Source organism: Desmodus rotundus, chromosome 7, assembly GCF_022682495.2.
Source record: "Desmodus rotundus isolate HL8 chromosome 7, HLdesRot8A.1, whole genome shotgun sequence".
NCBI lineage: Eukaryota > Metazoa > Chordata > Mammalia > Chiroptera > Phyllostomidae > Desmodus > Desmodus rotundus.
This window is the reverse complement of record NC_071393.1, coordinates 11,290,511-11,316,215: the sequence shown is the minus strand read 5'-3', so window position 1 is coordinate 11,316,215 and position 25,705 is coordinate 11,290,511. Positions and strand designations below refer to the sequence as shown.

Below are 25,705 nucleotides of genomic sequence, written 5' to 3'. Positions count from 1 at the left end.
TGTAGGCCCGGGCCCGCCTTCCTGGGACAGATGCTCCTCTGTAGCAGGTAACACAACTCCTGGCATTTTATGATGATTTGTGGGATCCCCTGGCCAGGGCGTTAGGGCTCACCTGGTGTCAGGCCCAGAGCAGGTGGCTGACGGGTGGAGGAGCTCACAGGCCACCTTCTGGGATTTACAGGGAAGGCCTGGGCGGTGGAGGAAGCTGGCGCCCTGAGGTGTCTGCACCCTGGGCAAGGCCGGAGGGTGGGCACTCTGGGATAGGGGGTCCTGGGTAGTGGTAACTAAGCCTTCAGCCCAGGGAGGGAAGCCAGAAAGCTGGGTGGGGATGGGGCTGAGCCTGGGAACAGAAGCGGAATTGGGCCAGATGGCCCACCCTACCCCGAGCTCCCCTGAGAGGGAGCAGGGGCTCCCCAGAACCCCAGCTGCCTTGTGTTCAGCACTATGGAATTCCCCCTGCTTGGAGGTGCAACTGTGCTATTATCATTCCCCAGGTTACAGATGAGGAAACTGAGGCTCGGAGAAGCCACACACCCCTTAAGTGGTGGATATGAACCCCAGTGGGTGAACTCTGCTTACCTACTACACTGACATGTTCTTAAATAAAGGCCGAATAAATAAATGAATAAAGACAGCAAAGGCCCAGAGAGGTTAAGTAATATAGTGAAGACACACAGGACCAGACTCCCTGTCCAGTGCTCTTTCTGGCCAGTGCAGCCCACTGACCCAGGGGAAGATGCTAAGGGAAAAGAGGTCCCCCGATATGAGGCCCCCTCTCATCACCGGCTGCCCTGTCCTCTCTCCCCACCTGGGTGGCTCACCCCGGAACTCCTCATCAGTCAGGCGCTTCTTGTGGGTTAGCAAGTAGGGGAGCAGCCCATCCAGGTCGGCGGTGGAGCCCCGGGACACGATGTCGAAGAGGATGGGCCGGTTGAAGACTTTGAGGATGGGGGGTGGCTGGGGCGCAGGAGCTTTGGGGCTCTGCGGCTGCTTCCTGGAGTGGGGAGGGCAAGGTGATGGGAGGGCTTGTCCCCTGCCCACCCCACCATCCCTTGGAGCCAGGGGATGGGGTGGTGAAGCCAGAGCCTTAGGGACAGACTGAGAAGAGAGACACAAAAGGATGTTTTATCCAACACACTCTACCTAGTACGGACGTGTTTTGGGTGGAGACAGACAGACAGAAACATACAAGCCTACCTATCCATCCATCCATCCATCCGCCCTTCCGTTTGTCATTTGTTGAACACTTGCTAAGGCAGAGAGAGACTGAAGGAGACAAAGACACTGGGAAAATAAAGGGGAACACCAGACTGAAAGGTAGAGCAGCTTGCTCGTTTATTCAACCATTCATTTACTCACTAACTTATTCATTCAACAAGCACTTGACAAAAATGGGGCCATGCACACAGGTGTCTTGTTCGAGGCCCCCCCACAGTAAATGTTAGCTGACAGCACTATCTGGCGCCTACTCTGTGCCTGGTGCAGACAGAGGGGCAGTAAGAATGACAGGCAGACTTGGAGGGAGAAGAAAAGAGGGGAGGGGAGCAGAGAGAGGAGGAAGATGGGGGGGATAAGTGGAGGGGGAGACTGAGGTCAGGGCAGACTGGGGGGCAGAGGGAGAGGTCATAGGGGCAGAAGAGCCCTCACCAGAGATCCCCCTCCAGTGGCGGGGTCCCGGGAAGGGAAAAGAGGCGCTGTCCTGACGATGGGGACAGAGACTGGTGTGGCCCCTCAAGGCACCTGAGCAGCCCCATCTTATCTGCTCCTGACCTTTGACCTTTGAGCCAAAGTATGAAATGGAAAGAACACCCTCGTCCCCAGCTACCTGCTGGGGTGTGTGCCAGCAGGAGAAGGCGGACGGATAGATGGATGGGTGGATGGAAATTAATGAAAATATGAGTGAGTCAGTGATTGAGCAAGTGAATGAGTGAATGAACAAATGGATGGACAAATAGCTGGGTGAATGAATGGGTGGAAGGAAGGAAGGAAGGAGAGAAAGGGAAAGAAAAAAGGAAGGAGGGAGGGAAGAGGGAGAGGGAGAGAGAGAGAAATTAGAAAAATATTAGAAATGAATGAATGAATGAATGAATGAATGAATGGAGGATGAATAGTTTGACAGATAAGTGACTGGTTGGAGGAACAGGAACAGTGAGCAGATGAGAGGACAGAAGGGTGGGTGAATGGGTGGTGGGGAAACGGAAGGGCTGGATGAGTAAATAGATGACAGATAAATAGATAAGTAAATAGGTATTCGAATGGTGACAGACAGACAGATGGACTGGACAAGTGGATGGACAGGTAGAAAGACAGGTAGCTGGATGAATGGATGAGTACATGGATGAATGGATGGATTGATGGATGAACAGACAAGTATACAGAAGGATGGGCAGGTCGGTGGGTGGATGGATGGATGAATAAGTGAATGGACAGACGGATGAATGGACAGGTGGGCAGGTGGGCAGATGGATGGATGAATAAGTGAATGGACAGACGGATGAATGGACAGGTGGGAGGGTGGGCGGGTGGACGGATGGGCAGATGGACTCAGTAGAGAGGAGGAAACCACTGACCGGGTGCCCAGCAGTACTCACTCCATGACCTTCCGCCTCCACCGCTTGTTGTCGCTGGGGTGGTGACGATAGGTGCCATAGTCAAAGAGAGAGTCCATGGGTGCCTTCTTGGGCCCGGGCACCACGGAGGACTCATACAGGGTGGACTCCAGCAGGTCGATGGGGTTGGGCACCCCCTTGCGGAAGGCACCCTGGAACTTCATGCGCAGGTTCGGACGCCCGTCACTCGCACCAGTGGGGCGGCCAGCATCCAGCGAGGGCACAGGGGAGCCATCCTCCCCCTCGAACAGGTTGGCCAGTGAAGAGAGGGGGAAGGCCTCCCCACCAGAGGTGCCACTCTCATCCCCGGGGGGCTCAGCCACCTCTGCAGGTCCCGCTCGGGGGCTCTCGCTGGGCTCCGCCATGCTGACCCCAGACCTGTCTGCACTGCTGGGCCTGCAAGGGAACAGGAGGAGAGTCAGGCGGAGCCAGGCTGGTGGGGGGGGGGGTGCTCCAGGAAGCCCCCTCCCACGTGGGCAAACAGCCCTGCTGCCAGCTGCTTCAAAGCCACCGTTGTAATGACAGGGGAGCAGGGTGGCCACTCCCAGATGTGGTTGGCGCCAGCCCTGGGCAGGAGCGGCAACAGGAGCCTCTTTCAGGGGCCTGGAAATGCCGGTCGGCCTCGGGTCCAGCTACTCTGGGCGTGAGCTGGAGGAGGAAGGGTCGGAGTCAGCCTCAGACCCCACAGCTGGAGCTGAAGCTGACTCCTGACCAGCCCAACCAGCTTCGGAGCCCCACAGCACAGGGCGCAGAGCCGGGCCCCATGGTTAGCAGCAGTGTGACAGTGGGCAAGTCAACGTTTCGCACGCAACCTTGGCCTTTCCACCTGTAAACAGGGGTTCAAGCACCGTGCCTGACACACGGCAGCACCTACAACGCACAGCCCCAAGCTCGGGCACAGTAGATGCTCGGGAAACACGTGTAAACCCACTGTGCCCTCAGCAGTGACCCAGGAGTCCTCAGTTTCCCCACCCAGCACCATCACTCTGAGCCCCATTTTCCAGCACAGGAAAGCAAGTTTCCAAGGCTGTAGTTGACTCCCCCCACATTCCCGTCCCCCCCACAAACACCACCCCCAGTGCCCAAGGCTGTCCCCCACACTGCCCTCTTTGCCTGGTTACCTCCCACCCGTCTGTGTTTCCAGTTCAACTGTCCCTTCCTCTGGGAAGCCCTCCCTGACCATTTGTTTATGGGACCAGTGAATTCCCAGGCTGCACCTGTCTGGCTCACTCCTGCATCCCTGACATCTAGGAGAGTGCCACACGGACAAATGACCTGGTGACTGACAAAGGCATTACCCGTTCCCATTTCTCAGAGGAGGGAAGTGGCGCTTCAAGAGGGGCAGTCACACTCACAGACACAGCATTCAGGGACGCCAGAGGCTGGGGGGTTGGGGGTGGGTGGAAAAGTAAAGGGATGGGGAAGCGGAGTTGGTGCTTAGAGAACAGTCACGGGTGTGAGGTGCGGCCCAGGGAGCACAGTCGGCCTTCCCTACGGTGCCGTGGTCACATGACAACACAACACAAATGACTGGATGTTCACAACTCCGCGTCCACGGGCTCTGGTTCTGTCGGGGTGGTCACCTGGCCAGTGCTGTAAATGTCTGATCCCTGGGTTCTACACCCGAAACCAATATATCGTCCGTCAACTGTAACTAAAATTATTTGAAAAATAAAAATAAATAAATGAATAACTAAATAAATAAATAAAAGAGAGGCAGTCACAGCTTGGAGGAGATGAGCTGGACTTGAACCCAGGTCTCTCTGGCTCCAGGCCCTGCGGGCTGGCAGCCCCTGCCTGCTGCAGCATGCCCTCTGCAGCCTGCCGGCAGGCAGGGCTAGTTTCCTGGAACCCTCACCATCCCACCCAGGCAGCAGGGGGATGTGTGAAAAGTCCTCTTTCTGTCTCCCCTCCTGCCCATCACATTAGCAGAGGAGCGCATAAAGCCGGGTTCCCACTTTGTTTGCTCTGCGGCTGCAAGGAGGGAAGGCCTGGGCTGGAGAGGTGGGGGGAGTGCAAGAGGCCTCTCCCTCCTGGAGGACGCAGGGGGGCACACAGATGTCAGAGCTCCTGTTGGGGACCAGCCCCCTTGGGCAGCAGTGTGGAAGGACAGCCCAGGTTTTGGAGTCATTCAGGACAGGACGGCAGTTGCTTTTCATAGGTTTTCAGGAAGAATGAAATGACACCACGCACACCCAGCACCTACCCTGGGATTAAACTGGGGGCTGTCGATGATTATAATCAAAGGAAGAAGAAAGAGATAGGAGCACAGGTCCTGGCCCTGCTAATGAGCAGCGGGGTGATCTTGGGCAAACCACTTCCTCTCTCTAGGCCTCGGTTTTCCCCACCTATAAAACTGGCAACCATGCCTCCTCCTAGAGTTCCTGGGAGATGCTAGCGACCTCAGGGATTTGAAGCACCCACTCAGTGCTGGCACCTAGTAGGACCTCAGGAGACAGCAGTTCCTGTCCACCAGCCAGGTGGGAGATGGAGACCTGGATCCTTGTCCCCTAACAGCAGCCCCGTAACTCTGGGCTTTGTCCTGCAGGAATGCAGGGGCATGTTGAGGCAGGAAAGGGTATCAGTTGGGGGTAAGGGCATCGAGGGGGAAATAGACTTCCCCAGTAACAGCCCCATCCGCCTTGCTGGGGACCCCAAGGTCAGGGGGGTTGAGGCATTGGGCACATGCCTTCGCTGTCAACACCCTCCCCCTTCCCAAGGCACCCCTTCCCCCACTGGGGCAGGGCCTCACAGATGCCCCCGCCTCAGGGAGCTCCAACGCCAGAGGAGGCCAGGAGGGTCCCTCCAGACCCCCATCACACCTGCACCCTGTCCCCTAAGTAACCACAACCCAGACAGTATCCAGAGTTTCTGGGGGCTGCACAACTGCAGGCCTGAAGTTGGCCAGTCCCGAGTTCAAATCCCCTCCCAGCCACTCACTGGCTGCTCGTAGCCTTGGGCAGAGCACACAGTGATCATTATTAGCATTTTAATTATGATGAAATCGTAATCGTGAGATAAACCTCCATCATTGTCGGGATGCTGTGGCTTTCCCTCTGCGCCAGGCAGCGGCCTACGTGCACACTCACCAGACCCTCATTCACTCCCAGATCAGCGACTCCTGGTGGGGGCCGTGCTGCCCCCCCAACGACACATGGCAAAGCCTGGGGACTGTCAAAATGTGCAGGGAGGAGAGGGGCTACGGGCACCTAGTGGGTCAAGGCCAGGGACATTGGTAAACGTCTTACCAAGCAAGGACAGTCCCCGCCACGAGCACTACAGCTGCAGAAGCATGCCCAGCAGGCAGGCACTGCTGAAATCCCCATTTTACTGAGGGGAAACTGAGGCTCGGAGAGCTTGACTGCCCGAGGCCCCAGAGCCACAGGCAACAGAGTCAGGATTCCAAGCTGGGCGGTGGCTGCAGCGCCTGGGCTGCCCTGAGCCCTCAGCTGACGGCCCAGCGTGGGAGCCGGGCGCCACACTGAGCCTTACTGTACCTTTTCAAGCTGCGGAGTAGCCCTGGGAGGGAGGGACTGTTGCTACCAGCTGAGACTAATCTCTCTGGGCCTCAGTTCCCCACCTGTCCACTGAGAATTGCAGTCACGGCATCTATCCACCCTCTATCCACCCGGGCCAGCGTGGCCCAGTTGGTTGGGGCGTCCCATAAACCGAGAGGTCGCAGGTTCGATTCTCGGTCAGGGTACGTGCCTGGGTAGCAGGTTCGGTCCCTGATCATGGCGTGTAGGAGAGGCAACTGATCGATGTTTCTCTCCCTCTCTTTCTTCCTCCCTCCCTCTCTCTCCAAGATCAATAAACATGTCCTTGGGGGAGGATAAAATAAAACAAACAATAACAGTGTCTATCCCATAGGGCTGCTGTGACAGCAGGGAGGTCGGGTGTCTCTCGGGCACCTACGAAGCATCTGGAAAACGCTTTAATCACCATCATCATCACCACTGCGCTACAGTCCCAGCTGACCTGTCCTCACGCCGTCCCAGGCACACACAGGTGCAGAGTGGCACTCACAGCTCTTGTGAAAATCCACCAAGACCCTCCGGGCCGCACCCTGGGTCAGGCCCCCAGAGCCTGGCAAGCAAAGCTGGGCTACTACTCCCATTTCAGAGCTGAGGAAGCTGAGGCCCTGGGAGGACACCCAGGGCGTGGATGCCTCTGGATCCTAACCCTGGATTCCTTCCACATCACACCGCCCAGGCCCGTGTGCACACCAGTGCACACGTATACACACACAGGCACACACAGGCACACGGCCGCTCTGCTGCTCTGTGGCAGTTCCCTCCCCAAACACTCCCCGGTTCTCTGCGGCCGGGAAGGAGTTCACTCCCTGTTCTAATTTGCCCCCGTGGGCTGTAATTACACATTCCAGCCCCGTTCCAGACTTAGGAGGGGAGGAGGGGCGCAGGCGGCGGGCAGAGGCTGCGAGTCCGCGTGTGCGTGTGAGCGGCCTGTGTGCTTACTCTTGGCACCAGGTGAGCGTCAGCGGCTCCGCCGAGGACCCTGGCGCAGGAGCGCGGACATCCCCACACAGGTTCCCACCGCGTTCACGGAAAGCCGCAGATTTCAAATGTTTCCGTTTCAAACACCCAAGTGCTTTGTTTGTATATAGACACTGGACTGTTGTCAACACACGGATGACAGTCATACCAGGATGGATGGGGTGGGGTCGGAAGCTCAGGGCCCACGGAACAGGGTTAGAAGCCATTTACCTATTCATCCATTCAACAAATGTGTATTTTATTTTTTTATCCTTCCCTGAGGATGTGTTTAGTTGATTTTACAGAGAGAGGAAGGGAGAGAGGGAGAGAGAGACATCAATCAGTTGCCTCTTGTACATGCCCTGACCAGGAACTGAACCCGCAACTTTTTGGTGTATGGGACGACGCTCCAACCAACTGAGACACCTGGCCAGGGTCAGTCAACAAATATTTAATGAGCACCTACTGTGTGCCAGGTCCTGGGGACACAGACCTGAGCAAGACCAAGAGAAATCCCTGCCCTCTTGGCTGACAACCTCCTGAGGGAAACGGGAATCGGCCGGACAAAGCAGAAAGCAGAGTCATGCCTGGTGGTGCCAAGCACTGTGTAGACCAGGAGAGCTCGGGCCTGGCCAAGTTCAGAGGGGTGCAGGGGTCCTGGGCAGGGCGAGGACGCTGAGCCAGGGTCCCCACACTGTCCTCTCTGCTCTGATGGCCCCTGAGGACTCACTTGGGGAAACCAAACCCACCCCTCACCCAGTGGGAGCCCTGGGGCCTGGGAAGAGCATGCATTCTGACGTCAGACAGATGGGGGTTGGCTCACAGGCACCTCTCGTCAGCTGGGCGAGCTGAGCAAGTCCCTGGGCCTCCCTGAGCCTCACTGTCCTCACCTGCCCATGGGGTCTTCACTGGGTCCCTTTGAGAATTACAGGAATGGAGTCCAGCCCCTGGCCCAGAGAAAGCCCTCAATAGAGAGCTAACTGCCCTCTCTGAGGGTCCTGGGTTCAACATGGGGCTTGGAGAGGTCTCCTGCTCCATCACCCCCTTCCCCTCACCCTGAACATGCAGAGGGTGGAGGAGGGGGGCCATCCTCACCTCACCCATCCCCCATGGCTTTGCCTGACCTCATGGAAACCCTGGCAAATATTTGTCAAATCCCATCCTTCTGATTACGTGATCAAGGAAAGCTGATTAAATCTGGAGGCAAGTTTGGGCATGTGGGGTGGCTCCAGGGGGTGAGGGGGATTCAGGGAGCCGGTTCTTCCTGGTTCCCGCCCTCTGGGATCAGTTCAGTCCAAAAGGCATATTTTAAGTGCCACCGCTTGCAGGGCACCTGGTGGGGGAAGCACCTAAGAGTGGAACCTCATAAAAGAACCTCGGAGGGAAGGCGGGTGGCGCTCCTGGCTGCAGGCCTCTGCCAGGCTGCTCCCTGTGCCCAGCGGCTCCCGGGCTGGCTGGCTGGCTGCCTCCCTCTCTCCAGGTCTCTGCAAAGCCTTGCTCTCGAGCGTCATACACTCCCTTTATAGCACTTCTCATGATTAAACTTTTACGTGCACATATATTATCCTTTTATTCACCTCCTGTCTTCTCCTCTAGCTTTCCTTCCGCAAGGTAGGGACTATTTTGTCTCTGCTGCCCTCCCCCGCCCCAGGCAGGTTGAGACATTCATAAACGTTTGCTTTCTTATAAGACAAGGGGCCCCTGATTTTCGGGGTGGGTACAGGCAGGGGAAGAGGGTGATGGGGACAGGGAGAGGCTGCGAGGAGGAGGGGTCTTTGGACTGGGGCTTGACAGGGTGGAAGTGAGAGGAACAAAAGGGCGGAGGAGACAGCAAGGTCAAGGGTGGAGGAATGGTGCAGCCTGGGGCACTGAGAGGTGAAACGTCAGAAGGAAGCTGAGTGGGTGGGTGGGTAGGAAGCAGGCACACCAGGGGAAGGTGTGGGGCTCCTAGACAGACCCAGGGCACTTCCTCCTGCCCCAGCCTGGGGCTCCTGCCCAACCTCTGGGGCCCCCACCTTCTGCAGTACCCCGGCACAAACAGCACTGGGAGTGCCTGTCACTCTGGATCATCTTGGAGAGAGGTGAGAATGGGGAAGGGACTAGGAGGACAGGACCCTAAGGTTGGCTGGTGCCAGGGAGGAGACACCAGCCTGGTCCAAACCCCAACTTCCAGGTAAAGAAACAGAGGCTCAGAGAGGTGCAGTCACTCGTCTGCGGTGGCCCAGCTCCTGAGTGGGGTAAGCAGGATTAAAACCGATGCGGCCCCAGGACCTGTGCCTTCCATGGATACTTTACAAGGACAGGGGACTGGAGAAGGGAAGCGTGAGTGGAAGGAGGGGGCAGAGGAAGTGGTGCAGGGTGGGTGGTGGGGACCACAGCCGGGAGGCAGGCTGCCTGCTGACTCACCAGCTGTGTGACCCTGGGCAGGTCACCTGGCCTTCCTGTGCCTTGGTTTCGTCACCCATAAATGGTGGTGATCCCAGTACCCAACCCAGTGGGCTGCTGGGAGGCTTACATGCAAGTGTGTAAAACACTGAGCCCAGTGCCTGGCAGGGCACACACACTCGGTAAAGGATGGGCTGTTGGTACCATCGGGGTCACTATAATAAATATTATTAGAGGGCGGATGGACAATCCGACTGAGGACCGGGAACGTGTGACTGCCAGGCAGGGCAGAGTGGTTGGGCCCAGAGCCCGGGATCCAGCAGCCACCTCACAGCAGCCGCCACTGGGACCTTGCCCCCGGGCCAAATGAAACCTCCTGCCTGCCAGGCTCCCTGGCCAGTAGCAGCGGCAGGGGGCATCACGCCACGCTGGGCACCTTCCCCAGCCCGCCTGTATTTACCTAGCGGGGCCCAGCCCGCTTCCTGTTTGCTGCACAGTGGCCGCCTGTCCAGGGTAGACAGAGCCCCAGTGTCCTGGCAGCCCCCCCCCCACCCAGGAGGGTGCCCCCCTCAGGCTCACACCACCCAGGCAGGGCAGGGCTGGGGTGACTCATTGGACCCACAGAGGGCAAGGTCAGTGTGGCCACGGCAAAGACTTGGTCATTCTGCAGACCCCTGGCTGGGGGGATTCCAACAGTGTGCACAAATACCACCCCTCCCCCCAGCTCTCATGGACACCCATGCACATCCAAGGGTCCCCAGCCTGGGGTGGGGGCCGCTGGGAGGCAGTGTGGCTCCATTTCAAGGACATGTACCATGGGACACCCAGTCCATATATGATAGGGCTCCATTTACATGGAATGTCCAGCAGAGGCAAATCCATAGAGACAGAAAGCAGAGTTATGGTTGCCAGGGGCTGGGCGGGGCAGGGGACAGTCACTGCTAATGGGTACAGGGTTCCTTTCGGGGGCGATGAAAAGTTCTAGAACTAATAGTGGGGATGTCTACACAACTCTCAATCCGTTAAAAAACCAGTGAATTGTACACTTCCAAAGAATGAGTTGTATGCATGTGAATTACACCCCAATAACCCTTCTCGGCCCAGACTCCTGGACAAGTGGCTTCCCCTCCCTGAGCCTCAGTTTCCTCAGGGACACACGGGGGGCCTGGCACACAGCAGGGGCTTAAGGATATGCTGTCCCTTCCTCAGTAGGGGCCCACCCCCTCCCCGCCTTGGCCCCCTGTGGTCAGCACGCAGCCCCAGGAGCCTGCCCTCTCAGGCTCGGTCCCACTCATTGCACGATGCTATCAACTCCAGCCCAGACTGAGGGCGGTCTCCGGCCCTTCGGAGCCCCTTCTCCCTGGCCCGGCCCCTCTCCTGGAGGACAGCCACAGTCACAGAGACCCCCCAGAGAGGGCTGTTAGCCCTGGGAACCGCGTGACAACCTGTTCTGTTCCCCACCTGCCACTCACAGGCTGGGTGGCCTCGAGCAAGTCTGGGCCTCGGTTTCCTTATCTGTAAAGTGGGGGAATCCTGCCACCCAGGAGGGCTAAGCAGTGTTTGCTTTGTAACTGCTTGTTGGACTGCACAGACGTGCTTTAAATTAAACAATAAAACCATAGCTCAGACCTACCCCGAAAGGATGCTGTGAGGATTCAACGTGATAAATCAAGAGTTTAGGACAGTGCCTAGTATGTAGTAAGCGCTCGACAAATGGCAGCTGCTTTTTTATGTTGTTAACATTCCCTCAATTTACAGCTGGGGAGATGAGGCCCAGAGAGGGGAGGGCAGAGCGGGTGCTGGGACCCAGACTTTCTGGCTCCAGGGCCGGCTTGTGACTCGGCTGGGAGAAGGGGTTTTCTCCAATTCTCACTTCTGTTTCTCACCACCTCTAGGAAGCAATCAGGACTGGCACTGGCCCGTTTCCCACCTGGGAGACTGAGTCCAGGGGGGATAGGACACCCACCTGTCCATATACACACCCCTCCACCTCATTCACATCTGAAAAAACCCCAGAGGAAAGAGCAGACAGGCGGAATGAATGGGTTGGGCTCGAGCCGGGGAAGGGAGCCTGAGGCAACAGAAAGGCGGTGTGAGGTCCTCCCTCTGCCCCAGCACCTCACCGCCAGCCTGTGCCAACAGCAGGCTGGTTAACTGCCTCCAACAGGGCTGGGGCCAGTGCCTAAAATCCCACCACCAGCAGAGCCGGCTAGCCCCACACCTTCTACCTGTTTTAATCCAATAATGACTCCAGAGGTTAGTACTGTTTCATTCCCAGATGAATGAACCAAGTCCCAGAGGAGGGGAGGTTGGGGCTGACATTTACCCAACACCTACCATGCTGCGAGTAATTTCACATTCACCTCCCACCTGAGGTAGGCGTTACTGTTACCCCAATTCACGGATGAGCAAACTGAGGCTCAAAGGGACCAAGAGACTCAGCTGAGGTCACACCTCAGCAGGAAAGGAGAGCGGCCAGGATTCCAATCCCCTGCTTTTAAACCCATTTGAGTTCATCCCTTCGGGGACTAATGAAGCCCTCTCTCTCTGGGGCCACCCTGCTAAATGCCACACCCCTCGGAGCTCACAGGACAGCTGGCACCGTGGGGAGGGGCTGAGATGCCACAGGCAGACAGGCTTGGAGTTCGAATCTTAGCTTTGTCACTTAGTAGCTGTGCGACCCCAGGAAGATCGCTTCACCTCTCTGAGGCTGTTTCCTTGTTTCTCAAAGGGAGTGAACTGAAGTACCCACCTCTGGGTTGCTTGGTCGCTATGGGTGTCAGCCCCAGAGGACTGTGTGCGGAATGACAGGAACCTGGATGGGAGCTCCTCTAGTCACCCGAGTCCCCAGTACCTAGAACAGGGCCTGGCACATAGTCGCTACTCAAGACATACTTGCCGAATGACCAAATCAGTGACTGGATGAATGAGCAAAGGAACTCCTGGATACAAATGAAGCGAATCAAAGACAAGCTTAGTCACTGTCACCAGGGCAGACAGACCTCCAAAGCCCAATCTCTACCCAACTAACTGGCTAACTCCCACCCTCTCCCACCCTCTCCCAGGTGATTTATCGGGCACCTACTATGAAAGCCAACACCCCGCCCCCATGCCCCGCAGAGAGAACAACAGCTATCATGAGTCCATTTTTGCAGATGAGAAAACTGAGGCTCAGAGAAGTCAGGACACTTGCCCAAGTTCATTGTCTTGGAACCAGGGCCTGAATACGAGCAGGCGTCTTTCTGATACCCCTGCCTGGTGATCTGTCTGTTCAACCATCCCTTCCCTCCCTCCCTCCCTTCCTTCCTCCCTCCCTCCCTCCCTTCTTCCTCCCTCCCTCCCTCCCTCCCTCCCTCCCTCCCTTCCTCCACCGTGTCTATGTGTTTCCCAGCCTCTCCTCCATGCCAAGGGAAGACACATAAGCTAGGCCAACAGGTCCTGCCTGAGGTCAGTTGGCCCCTCGCCCGCTGGGGTCTCCTCTGAGTCCGTGGGCCCCATCTGGCATGTACGCTGGAAGTTCCCCCTCCACGCACACACATGCACACGAGGAGCTTCCCAGAAGGTGGCCAGTCCTCCTGGTCAGCCGGGTGTAACCCAGGCCACTCCACCCTCAGGAAAAGCAGACGCCTGGTGAGACTGAGCAGCCCTTTGTGTGGGGGCTGGCAGGGTGGGGGGTGGGCAGGGCAGCCGTTACTCACCCCCGAAGAAAAAGGAGAGTGTTCCCATTTGGTCGACGGCCCGCCTGTCATCACCGCCCTCCTGCCCCACCTCCTTCTGTGGCCTTTCCTATCTGCTGACCTCATCTGGAGCAGCCGTAGGAGCATTTATGGGGGGGCCTCCTATGCCCCTGGCATGGTCTTTGTGACCCATCCTCACCGATAAGGAAATCTGCTCCTTGGGATCACATGGCCCGCAGTGACCCAGGCTTGGGGCAGAAAGGAGAAGCCAATGGTCAGTCAGGAAAGGGCTACACTGGGCAGGAAGGAAGCCGAAGTCACAATGAAAGTAAGGGCCTGGCCTCCCTTCGCCATTCCTGCCAGGCAGGGTGTCAGCTCGTGGGACCCGAGGGTACTCAAGGCAAGGGGTACCCCGGCCAGGGCAGGAGTGGCAGCTGGAATACCCTGAATCCCCCTCACTCTGGCAAAGCTCCGACTTCCAGCAAACCCTGGGTGGCAGTCACAGAAACAGAGAGGTTAAACCACTTCCTGAGGTCACACAGCAGTGAATGGCAGAACTGAGATGTGAACTGAGGTGGGACAGATTCTAAGAGGTATGTGTCCAAGGTGGCTTTCCAGGAAGGATGCTAAGCCATTCACTGGGCTTTTCAGGGACCCGAGGGGGCCAGAGCCACTCGGATCTGGCTTCCAGTCCAGCTCTGCCATAAGCATGCCTGGGCAAGCTGCTTCTCTCTGAGTCTGTTTTCTCAGATGTAAACGGGAGTCCACCTTCCTGCTGCTGCCCACCTCCAGGGGAGATGTGACTACAGCCCCATCGAAGTGAACATCGGCACTGGGCATTGGTTATAATTCAAATAGTCAAGTGTGCTGAAGACACTCTGCAACCACCCCACGAGGCAGGCACCATCATCGTCCCGGTTTTGCAGATGAGGAAACCGAGGTCCCGGGACAGAGGGAATTGGTGGGGAGCCAGGCCCCAGCTTTAGTTCTTCAGCATTAAATCAGGAAAGTAGGAAACGCTGATGGCTGAAAAGGCATCGGCCTTTTTCCGAACACAAGCCCAGCTTTTCCCCCGCTACCTTCTGCACACCTGCCTGCCATGGAGGGGCTCTCAGGGGACACCCTAGGGATGAGCTGGAGGAAGGCACACCCTGCAACAGGTCAGTGGACGGGATGAGGAAGAAGAGGGTGCTCTGGAGCCCCATCCATGTGCCTTGGCTGTCCTTGCAAAGCAGGAACTGAGAGCCCGTGCGACAGATTGAGAAAACCGAGGCTCCGAGAGGCCGGGTGACTTGCCTGAGCTCCCCTGGTGAGGGCAGAGTGGGCCGAGGGGTTGAGCCCATGTCTGAACAGCTCAGGTTCTTATCTCTGTACCACAGAGCATCTTCCACTTGACTGTGGACCAAGACAAACGGGGACAGGTCACCTCGGACGCAAAGGGCATGGATTTTGAAAGGGAGCTCCGGTCCCAGCTAAGAGACCCTGGGCAAGCGACTTCACTGCTCAGACCTCAGTTCCTCCCTCTCAAAAATGGGTACGATCATAGTTTTGTATCCAAACATGCTAAGGGTGTTTGGCTCAGTGTCTGGCACATAGTAAGTCCCCAGTAAATAAATGCTTGCTGCCGTCGTCATGACCACTAATGCAGCCCCACTTGGTGAAAGCCAGGCAGAACCTTGTACCCAGAGTTCAGAGCGGCAACTATGGGGCGCAGGACCATAGGTATCTCAAGACATCTGAATTAATCTTTAACAGGTGAATTCCTCTCCAAATTAGCAATGCAGCGCATTCCAGAGGGCCAGCCGGCATGAAGCGTTCTCCTGGCTCCCCTGACCCTGTGTGTGTGGCAGGACACAGCACTGTTCCCTGGGTCCCTAGGACTTGGAGAAGAACCTGGAGTGCCTTTCCCAGAGTCACACGGGGGAAACTGAGGCAGGCAGCAGGTCAGGGGCCTGTGAGGGGAAGAGATGCCCATTCCATGTGGGACCCCCCTCTCCAGGAACACACAAAAGAGCTCAACGGACCCCCCTCTCTCACAAAGATGTGTTCAGTCACTTAGCTGGGCCATAAGGGTTTACTGAGCACCTACTATGTGCCAGGCACAGTGAGGTCAACCTTGTGCATCTCTATCCCTCTTACATCTCCTTCCAGTGGCCCCTCTCCAGTCCCCACCCGTGGCCTCACATCTCTCCACCTGAACATCTTCCCCAGCCTAGGGACCAGCCTCCCTGCCTGGCCCGCACTCGGTAGCCGGGGGGACCTTTCCACACCACACATGTGGCGTGTCCTCCCAGCCTGGACTCTTAGGGCTTCTGGGCCCGACCTCGCCCCTGCCTGTCTGAGCCCTTCCCTCCCTGTTCACATCGCGCTCCAGACACACGGAACGATTTTTCGGCTCTGCAAGCCCAAGGTTTACTCGCCTGCTTATTCCATTTCCAAACGACCCCACGTGGTTTTACAAACCTGAATCCGACCGGCCCACGAGTGCCATTTGCCACCTGTTTGGGAAGCCCCCCACCCCTGATTTGCTAAAAAAGGTGGAAAAGAGGGATCCCTGGCCTTCCTGGTCCCCACTGTGATTCAAACAGAATGAAGCGGAGAAATGTAGACGTGGTCCATCACCTTCTTTCGCCCCTTTCTGTTGAGAAGGTGTTTGGGCAGCAACCACCGGCACAAACAACGACGGCCAGTGCTGAGTGGGTGCCAGGCACTGCGCGGGGCTCCTCTTAGGTCACTGGTCCTCGTGACAGCCCGGGGTATGGGGCTCACCCCGTGCTACCCCCATTTTACAGAAGACAGCTAAGGGCCTAGCTTGAAGCCACAGAAGTGGGTGGCAGAGAGGAGAGCTGGTCCACACGGGTTCTACGCAGGCACCACTTTTAACCTCGCAGATGACGGGGCCTGCCCGCTCCACCTGCCCGCTCCACCTGACCTCTCTAAGGCCACCTCCTCACCTTCCTCCGGAAGCAGTCACTGAGTTAGACTCCCCGTCCGTGCCCCAGAGCTCAGTGGTTCTTAGCATCCCAGGACAAAGCCCATCTACTTAGGATTTCAGGGGTTAGTGCCCCCACCCCCATACCGACCCAAGGCTCTGGTTTTAGAAGCTGAGCCAGAGTAGCCATGGGCCCACCCCCATCCCCACCCCTTCCAGGGCACCTCTGGGTGCCAGGTGGGAGGGCTCTGGAGCTGGGCAGCCCTGGATCTAAATGCCACTTGGCTACACCCTGACCTGACCCCAGTTTCCTCATCTACATGGGTGGTGGGAGTAGCTCAACCAACTGTCCGCGGTTGGTATTCAGGCAAGTGGGGGCCGGGAGGTCTCCCCCCAGTCCTCCCAACCTGGACCCCTGGACCTCCCCGCAGTCTCCGCCGCACAGCTGGAGGTTAAAGGTTTTCCTGCCTCCCCGGGGAAGAGCCATCTCTCTGGGACTCAGCAACCGAAAGTGCCCGCTGAAGTTCCCTCCAGCTCGCTCAGAGGGCCGACTGAGCGCACCCCCACCCACCCCCTCTTCCCAGCCCCCCAAACGGCGATGCCCGCCCAGGTGGGCGTCGGGGCTTCCTTGAGGACCCGGCCCTGCCTCTCCCAGACCTGGAACCTCCAGGGCCCATGGCAGCGCCCCATTTCACAGGTGATAAAACTGAACCCCGGGAAGCCCGGCCCAAGGGAACCCAACGGAGCCCCACGCTTCCCGCGCCCCCGGAGAGCCTTTGGCGCCTCCGAGACGTCCCCAGGAGCAGGAGACGACCTTGACTGTCCCGGCCCCGAGGGCTCAGGCGACACTCACCTCCGGGACCGCGCGGCGCCGGCGGCCGGGAGCGCGGTGCTTCCTGAGTCCCCGCGGCCCTCCCCGCGCCCGCCCGCAGCAGCGTCTCTCCTCCCCCGGCTCAGGTTACCGGCCGCGCGCCACCCCCGGGCCTGCACCCCGCCCACCCGCGGCTCCCGGGCCCACGCAGCGGCCCCTGCACCCACCCGCCCGCTGTCCGATCCGCCGCCTCTGGGGCGGGGAAGGGTCGGACCGGGAGCCTCAATTTCCTCACCCAGAAAACGGGCCTCCGGATCCCTGGGAGGAGGGGCAGGCGCTTGTTGGAGAGGGCTCTGGCTGGAATCCCGAGGTTTCGGGCTGCTCTCTCGGCCGCCTTGGCACTGCTCGCTCTTCTGTGAATGGACCGACCCCCGAATCCGTTCGTTCATTCATTTACTCAGCAGACAATTCAGACACAGGTCTGCGTGGATTGGTCTGGGGCTCAATAAACGGGAGCTCCTTTCCTTCACCTCTTTACAAGCGCGTAGCACGGAGCCTGTAGGAGCTCAGTGCGTGCGTTTTTATCGCATGGTGAAGGTGAGCCCGCCACGCACTCACCTTCTCCCCCCGCCACTCGATTACCTCCCTAGATCTGGCAGCTCACTCCCCCCAGATTGGTTGGAACCTCGTGAACCTGAGCTCCAGAGTCGCTCTCCCTGAGCTCTGCGACTGACCCGCTGAGCAGCCAGCCGGTCCTTCCCCTCTGCGCCTCAGTGTACCCACTGTAGAGCGGGGTGTAGGTATGTCGCCTCACAGTCACGGAGAGAGACGATGCTGGGCGCACCAGATCTGCGCAGAGCCCTAGGAACAGTTTTAGTCCTTCTTACCACTCCCGTGCTCATTCCATTGAGCTGCCCCCCGCCCCCCATTGGTAAGACCGTGGAATTTTAGAATTCTTGGAAAGAGAAAACCAGAGCAAAAGCAGTGTGAGACATTTACAAAAAAAAATTAAAATGAACCTTAAGGATGAACTCACTGAGCGTGGGGACGGGGTGCGGGGAGGGGGGTGTCAAGTAAACCTTCTCCCAACCAAGCTGTGAGGTCGGGATTGCTGTGCCCACTTCACAGATGGAAAATTGAGGCTTGGAGGGGGTGTGGCCTCTCCCTCCTTGAGGGCAGGGGGAAGGGAACCTTTTCCCTCTGGGATTCCAGGATCTTATGTAGAGCCAACAGGCCGAGAGCTGTCTGGCTGTGGTGAGGAATGTAAACAGAGGGTCCCTCCCTCTCTGCCTTCCTGAGCCCTGATGGGTAGCCTCTCTGCTGCAGAACCTGGGGCTGAGGCCTGACCAGGTTGGGAAGCAGAGAAGTGATGGGCAGAATAGTCTGGGGCCCCTTTCTGCACAGAGGCACGTCTCAAATGGAAAGAATTTGACAAGGAGGAGCCAGGCTAACAGGAGGCTACTTGAGGAGACTGGAGGAGAAGGGGCTGGGGCGTGGTGCTGTCTCTTCTCCAAGGTGTGAGCCATCAGCTTCACCATCCTTAACCCAACTCCTTCCTGACCCCCATTTCACAGACGGGGCCACTGAGGAAGTGGCTCGTCTTGGGCCAGGTGCCTGGATCTGAGCCTCTGTTCCAGACACCTGGTTCAAACTCCGCCCTGACGCTGATTAGGTGGGAGCCCCGCCCCTCCCTCTCAGTGCCTCAGTCTCCTTATCTGAAAAACGGGTATCGGTTTCCAAGAAGCGAGGACCATAACTGTCCTATTTGCAGCTCCAGGACCAGGTCCTGGCACCGAGTAGGTGTTTTAAAACTACTGGTTGAGTGAGCTGAAGGGAGAGAGGAATAGCAAGGTACTGTTTGGTACCTTTCCAGAGTTTCGGTTTTGCAAAATGAGAAGAGTTCACGGGAACGGATGGTGGTGATGTTTGCACAACAACATGGATGCACTTAATGCCACTGAACTGCTCACTTAAATGGTTTAAAACGGCAAATCTTGATATGTGTATTTTACCACAATAATAAAAAGTGCTGGTTCATTGAAAGTACGGAAGGGGTGAGTCGGAAGAGAAAGGGAGACCCCCCAGCCCTCGGGGAATGAACACTCTGTTTTCACGGTATGTAAACAAGGGTCACTGCTAGGATGTGGCTGCTGCTACTTTACTGGTTTTGTTGCTGGTGAAGCTCTCCAGACTTTGTCCTGGAAGGACAAGAGTCTCTTCACAGAAAACTTTTCCTCTTGGGGAAGGAAAAAATTCCAGCACAGGCTGAGAGTCCGTCCTGCAACCACAAACAGGCAGCCCAGGCCTTGGGCCCACACAGGTCCCAGAGCGCCGCAGTGGGCTCGGCTATTTCCACTAAAAGGGGTTCCTGGGCAGCACCTAGAGGCTGCACTTAGTGAGCGCCTACTGTATGCCCGACTCAATGCCAGGAGCTGGGAAGAGATGGTGGGCCAGATGGGTCAGTCTGTCAGGGACTTTATACCTGGCACACCTGTCCCCACACGCACCCCACCCCTGGTCACCCAGTTATATAAACGAGACATATGTACCTCCCTTTGCATTTGGCACAGCCCTGATGCTGCCACAACCCATTCCATCCCATGACAGCCTGGAAGGGAAGGGTTCTTATGCTATTTTCTAGAAAAGGACACAGACAAGCCACTTGCCTGACACCCCACAGCTGGCAGGATTTGAACCTGGGCCCAGCAGACTCTAGAGTGTAACACAGTCGGTAAGAATATGGTCTCATAAAGACAGACAATAACAAGTGTCAGCGAGGATGTGGAGAAATCAGAGCCCACCCACCCACCCTGCTGGGGGAACTTGAACAGAAAGGGGTACATGCAGCCTCTTTGGAAACAATCTGGCAGTTCCTCCCGAGGTTAAACACAGTTACCATACGAGCCGCAGCTCCTCTCCCAGGGACCTCGCTCGGAGAAATGAAACCACTGACCACACAGACACTTGTAACAAAATGCTCATATCAGCGTTATTCATGACAGCCCAAAATAGGAACAAAGGTGACTGTATAAACAAAATGCGTGTATCCCTACAACGGAACAGAACTCAGGTGTAAAGAGAACAAAGTGTTGGTACACGCTGCTGCGCTGCGACAGGGACGACCCTGAGGACGTGACTTTGAGAAGCTCAGACAAAGCAGATCCACAGACACAGAACAGAGATTACTGGTTGCCAGGGGCTGGGGGTGGGGAGGTTTAGAAGGGCGATAATGAAAGGGTTTGGAGTTTCTTCTTAGGGTGTTGAAATGTTCTAGAATCCACTGCGGTGATGGTTGCTCATGTCTGTGAGCATAAAAAGCCACTGAATGGGAAAATGGGGAAACTGTATGGCATGTGAATTTCTTCCAATAAAGCTATTACAAAAGATTTTTTTTAAATGGCCTCTCTATCTGGACTCAGAAGGCCGTGAGTGCGGCCCTGGCCGAGTGGCTCAGTTGGATGGAGCCTCATCCCATACACCAAAAAGGTTGCGGGTTCAATCCCAGGTTGGGGCACGTAGGTGAGGCAACTGATCGATGTCTCTCACATCGAAGTTTCTCTCTCTCCCCGCCACTTCCTCTTTCTCTCTAAAATCAATAAATATATATCCTTGGGTGAGGAAAATATGCGGGTGTGGCTCTATTCCAGGTCTAAGCCACGTGATCTTGGGCAGGTGACTCTGCTTCTCTGCTTCTCTTTATACCTGACAGGTGTGCCAGGTATAAAGTCTCTGCTCCTCACTTCTTCACCTAAAAATGGGGCTGGTAAATGCCCCTACCTCACCCAGCTGGGAGGGTTAAACACGCTAGCACTCCTACTCAGTAAACTGTCCCGTGAGGTCACCACGCTTCCCCGAGACTCACTAACACCCTCGGGAGCGCTCTCACCCCCACCCCGCGCTCTCCCTTACACTACGCAGCATCTTTCTTCCCGGTCATCTTGTGGGGTTGGCATTGCTGGTCCCTTGCATCATCTCCATCTTATAGACAGGAACCCCCAAATCCAGGGAACAGCAGGCACCCCAGCCCGGCTCTCCCCAGACGTCCAGGCAGTGTTTTGCCTCTGCCCTCTTCCCTCTTTCTCTTCCACGGGCACCCCATCAGCCTGGCTGGTGGCCTCACGGCTCCGAACTTGGCTTAGGCCAAGAATGGTGTCCACGTCCCTGGGGGCCTGGGGTGGGTCTCTGAGTTGCAGCAGCCAACACCACCATGCAGGACAGGGTGCTGGGCCTCTCACCTCCTCCTCCCCACAGCCCTCAGAGGGGTGGGTTTTCTCCAGCCCTTTTGCAGATGGACAAACTGAGCTTCCACAAGGTGAAAGCCCTTTGCCTCAGGTGTCTGCTGGTGGTAGAGTCAGGATTTGAACCCAGGACCATCTGAGCTCAGTGGCACTCTCCAGCCCCTACAGCAGCCACCTTGCACTGCCCCGTGTGCCTCAGTTCCCTCGCCTCTGATGTGGGGAGCCTTGCTAGCACCCACCCGGATGGGATCTGGGTGGGGCGGGGGGGGGGGGGCGGAATTCTGTGCAGGGAGACTTATCCTCAAGTATTCATTCCAGCCACAGAAGCAGCGCACTGAGAGAGGGGGAGGAGCCTGCCAAGGTCACAGTCACAAGGGCCTGGGGTCTGATGGTCTTCCTGCCCCAATGGACAGCAATGCCCCTGAAATCACATCTCCCCACCTTTACCAAGTAGCCATGGAGGCAGGACAGAAAGCGGCTGGAGACAATCAGCTGGTTTGTCTACCTGGGTCCTGCAAGTAGCTGACTTTGGCCCAGAGACGGGAGGCCCCGCCCTGCCAGGGACCTTCAATGAGGCTCTTCTGGAATTCTCCCTGGGGCAGAAACCTGAGGCCAGGTGGAGAGGAGGCCCTACCACTCAGAGGACGTTGTCATGGGCACAGCCACTCTGGCTGCTCAGCCGCTGGCTGTGACTGCAGTATGCCGGGCAGCTGGCCTGGTGGCCTGTGGGTGTGGCCAGGCCACAGCCGGCCATGGGCCTTTCAAAGATAGCCTTCGTCTGAAGTTGTGGCTTAGAGAGGGAGGAGGGCACCTAGGCCTGGGTGTCAGCAGGGTCCCAGGAACTCAGGCGGTCCTGGGTGGGCTACCGATGGTCCTGGAGGCCCCTAGAATGGTGAGTGAAATTGTGAGAGGGGTGAATGAGCCCTTTCTGGAAAGAGGCCCGTGACTTTCACAGAGGCCTGGGATCCCCCTGCCCCCACGTGGAGGTAACAAAGGCCCTATCTTCCCAGCCAGGAAGAAGAGGCAGACATCGGGTCCAGAGGGAGACAGCCCCTTTTCTGAGTCCAGGATCCTAGCTAACAGCTTTTTAAACTGTGAATTGGCTCTATCCCCTCTACTCAGAGAGGCTTATGACTTCCCCTGCTCTTAGAACAAACACCAAACTCACACTGGCCTCAGCATCTCCAAGTTTCATCCCTCACTGTCTTCCCCCTTGATCTCCAGGCTCCATTGCTCCGGCCTCTCTCTGTCCTTAGAACATGCTGCTTTCTCCCCTGCCTCAGGGCCTTTGCACTAGCTATAGCCAGCCTCTTTCCAAGTCCTGCTCTTTCTTCCCCTTCAGGTCTCGGCTCAAACATCACCTCTTCAGAGAAGCCCTCTGGCCTGCCCTCTCCCATCCAAATATCTCCCAGGGGATCGTGAGTCCCTTGGAAGGCAGGGCCTTGCCTGTCTTGGCCCTGCAGGAACCCTGGGCCTAGCCCAGGGCCTCATTCATAGCAGGTGCTCAGCAAACAGGAGTGACCTCATTGGAATTATGAGTAGAAACCAGAGGCTGGTTACAGTGACAAGAGGTGTCTATCGTAGACTGTCAGAGCTGGGAGGAGCTTTGAACTGTCCAGTCAAACCGAAGCCCAGAAGGGAGACGGGACTCGCCCAGAATCACCCAGCAGACCAGGGCAGAGGGAGGAATAGTGGCCAGATGCATGACCTTTCCCTGGGTGCTCCGTCGGTGGGTGACATGGGCCCTGCCGTAGCTTTAAGGGCAGGAGTAAGTGAGTGTGTTACGGTTTAACTACATTTGGGGCTGGGTTGCCCCTTCAGGAGCCCCTGGCAGGCCGTAGCCTCAACAAATAAAAATATTATTAAGAGCCATTTATTGAACGTGTATGTGTCAGGCATTTTACACACATTATTTTATGTGACCTTGCAAAGTGGAAGTGGTCCTGTCCCATTTTACATGTGTGCAAACTGAGGCTCAGAGTGATGAAATGGCCTGCCCTGAGTCACACTACTGCGACAAGGGTAGAGAACCTGCACTCGGATCTAAAAAGTGTGAGGTGGTGGTTGGGGTAGGGATCCTAACACCAGACACATCTTTGCTTTCCACACACAGGTTGGCCTGAAGTCAGAAGTCGACAGCACACGTTTCAGAGACTCCAACCTTTTACAACGATGCTCAAACGGTGCTCCTTATTTAGACCTTGGAAAACCACCGCCAACAAGTTAGGGCGAGTAACCACCGCAGCAGGAGGCTGGGGATGCTGGGAGGGGCGGGAGGACCTGCAGAGGCTGCAGGCACAGTGTCGGCAGCGCCACCTACCGGACTCCACAGGCGGTCAGCGTGCCGGGGCAGAGTGAACCCGGGAACTCCACCCAATGCACAAACCCACGGATATGTTTCCCCTCCATTAGCCCATCCCCCATTCCCCGGAAACGATGATTGTTAGGCGACACTGAACGATTTCGCAGTCCACGCCTGCCCAGGCAGTCTCACTGATTCGGTGAGCTAGGAACGACTAGGACCCTCATTGCACAAATGAGGAAAGAGGGTCAGAGCCGAAGTGATTTGTCCAAGGCCACTGCTACTCAGTAGCAGAGCCAGGACTCCAATGCTCTGTCCGTCACCACGCAGCCCACATCACATGGATATATCCGTACAGCTGTATTTAACACTTACAAAGGTTACATGCTATGCTTCAGACATTCCTAATTGCTTTATAAATAGTAACATTTGCCCTGGCTGGTGTAGCTCAGTGGATTGAGCGTGGGCTGCAAACCAAAGGGTTGCCGGTTCCATCCCTAGTCAGGGTACATGCCTGGGTTGCCCTCCAGGTTCCCAGTAGGGGGTTCACAAGAAGCAGCCACACATTGATGTTTCTCTCCCTCTCTTTCTCCCTCCCTTCCCCTCTGTCTAAAAATAAATAAATAAAATCCTTTAAAAAAATAGTAACATTTAAGCCTCACAACCTGTAAGGTGGGTTATTAGCAAGACTCCCGAGTCATAAAAAAGAAGACTGAGCCTTTTTTACAGTGGAGTGAGCTTCAGTCACTTGTTTATAATAGAGACGATTATAATGTTTTTGAACTATTGCTCAGTGAGGTTTAACTAAATGAATCAACAAGTCAATAAATGAGTCAACCTTTGTCAAGCTTTAGGACTCAGTTTCCGGGCACGATCAGATTCAGCTGGGTCAGTGAGGCTGCCGTGGAGTGGGGAGGGGGGGTGGGGGGCGGTGCTGGAACAGACATGCACAGGGCTGAGGGGAGATAGGGAGTCAGACGTGAAACCCTCGTGCCCCTCGATCCTGACTGGGTCACCCTGGTGAGTCCTCTCGCCCCATCCCTGGGAGTTCAGTTTCCTCCTCTGATGCCCACCTCGCAGGGCCTAGTATACAGCTGGCGCTCAATGTGAGTTCCTTCCTCCCTGCCCCAGGCAGAACTTTGGCAAGGATAAGATAGGGAAGGCACAGATGTCCGCTGGCTTTGTCTCTGGGGATCCAAAGTGCTCCCAGGGGCCTGGCAGGTACCAGGAGTGAAGGAGGCTGTCCTGGGAAAATCCCCATCTTCTGCAAAGCAATTGCCTTCCCAATCCCATTAATGTTACAGACCCGAAGAAAAGTTCTTTTTTAAAGGAAGATGCAGAATTCTTTTAATTTGTTGGCATAATTTTATATTTCTATGAAACCCAAAGAGAAAAAAACCCTACAGAACAGCTGGAGCTTAGAAAGATCTGTAGTGTTGCTACCACCAGCAATACCAGAACATATCATTGCAGCAGACACAGTAAAAACAGCTCAATGTCCATCCTTCGGTCATAACACAGGGAGCCTTCCACACTGGGTGTTTGACTGGGTTATGCACAAGACCCTTGAAAGTGTTCCATAATTTTCAAGGTCAAGTTCAAACCCCTTGGTAGCATATCACACACACACACACAGCCTGCTCTAAGTCAGCCACCAGGTCTTTGCCTTTGCCTTGAAGTAGCCCCTGCCCCATCTCCTCGGCCAGGCTCCCACCCTTCCATCAAGGCCCTGACTCCCTGAGATGCACTGTCCCAGGACATGGCCCCTCACCTATGTCCCCAGACTCCTCCCAGGCACTGACCACTCTAAATCGTCACTGCTGACTTACTGCTCCATCTTGCCCACTAGACTATTAGTTCTGTGGGAGCAGGAATGAGGTAAAGTGAATATTGCACCTACACTTAACCCTAGTATCAGAAAAAGCATCAGGCCATAATGTGCAAATAACAACGGATCACTGGGTTGGGGATGCATCAGGGACTGGTGGGGACTGAGGCAAAGTGGAGAACATATCTGCCCACTTACCCTGTCCATCTAAGGTTGCAGCCATCTCTCAGGTCCTGCCAGGCACTCTGAGTTTTCAAAGGAAGCTAGAGATCAAGACTTTTATGTGAAATGCCCCCAGTTCCTCAATGTGGCAACCAGTTCTATCTGTTTTTAAACCACAAAAGCTAGAAAACAGGTCCTTGGCTGGTCCCCAGCTACAACCTCTGATCTAGGAAGAAAAAGACTCAAGAACCAAAACAGCACACAGATG

At 56.3% G+C, this 25,705-nt stretch overlaps 1 protein-coding gene across 1 annotated transcript in view; it reads right to left on the bottom strand.

Annotated features, from left to right (window-relative positions):
- TRPV4 (transient receptor potential cation channel subfamily V member 4) overlaps positions 1 to 17,018 on the bottom strand; it is a 33,880-nt gene extending 16,862 nt beyond the window's left edge. The window contains exons 1-3 of the mRNA XM_024566782.3: positions 16,950 to 17,018; positions 2,592 to 3,005; positions 822 to 994 (exon numbers count right to left, since the gene is read on the bottom strand). Coding sequence (XP_024422550.1) covers positions 822 to 994; positions 2,592 to 2,974 — 556 coding nt within the window. The 5' untranslated portion in view covers positions 2,975 to 3,005; positions 16,950 to 17,018. The remainder of the gene's footprint in view (positions 1 to 821; positions 995 to 2,591; positions 3,006 to 16,949) is intronic.
- Positions 17,019 to 25,705: the final 8,687 nt, after the last annotated feature.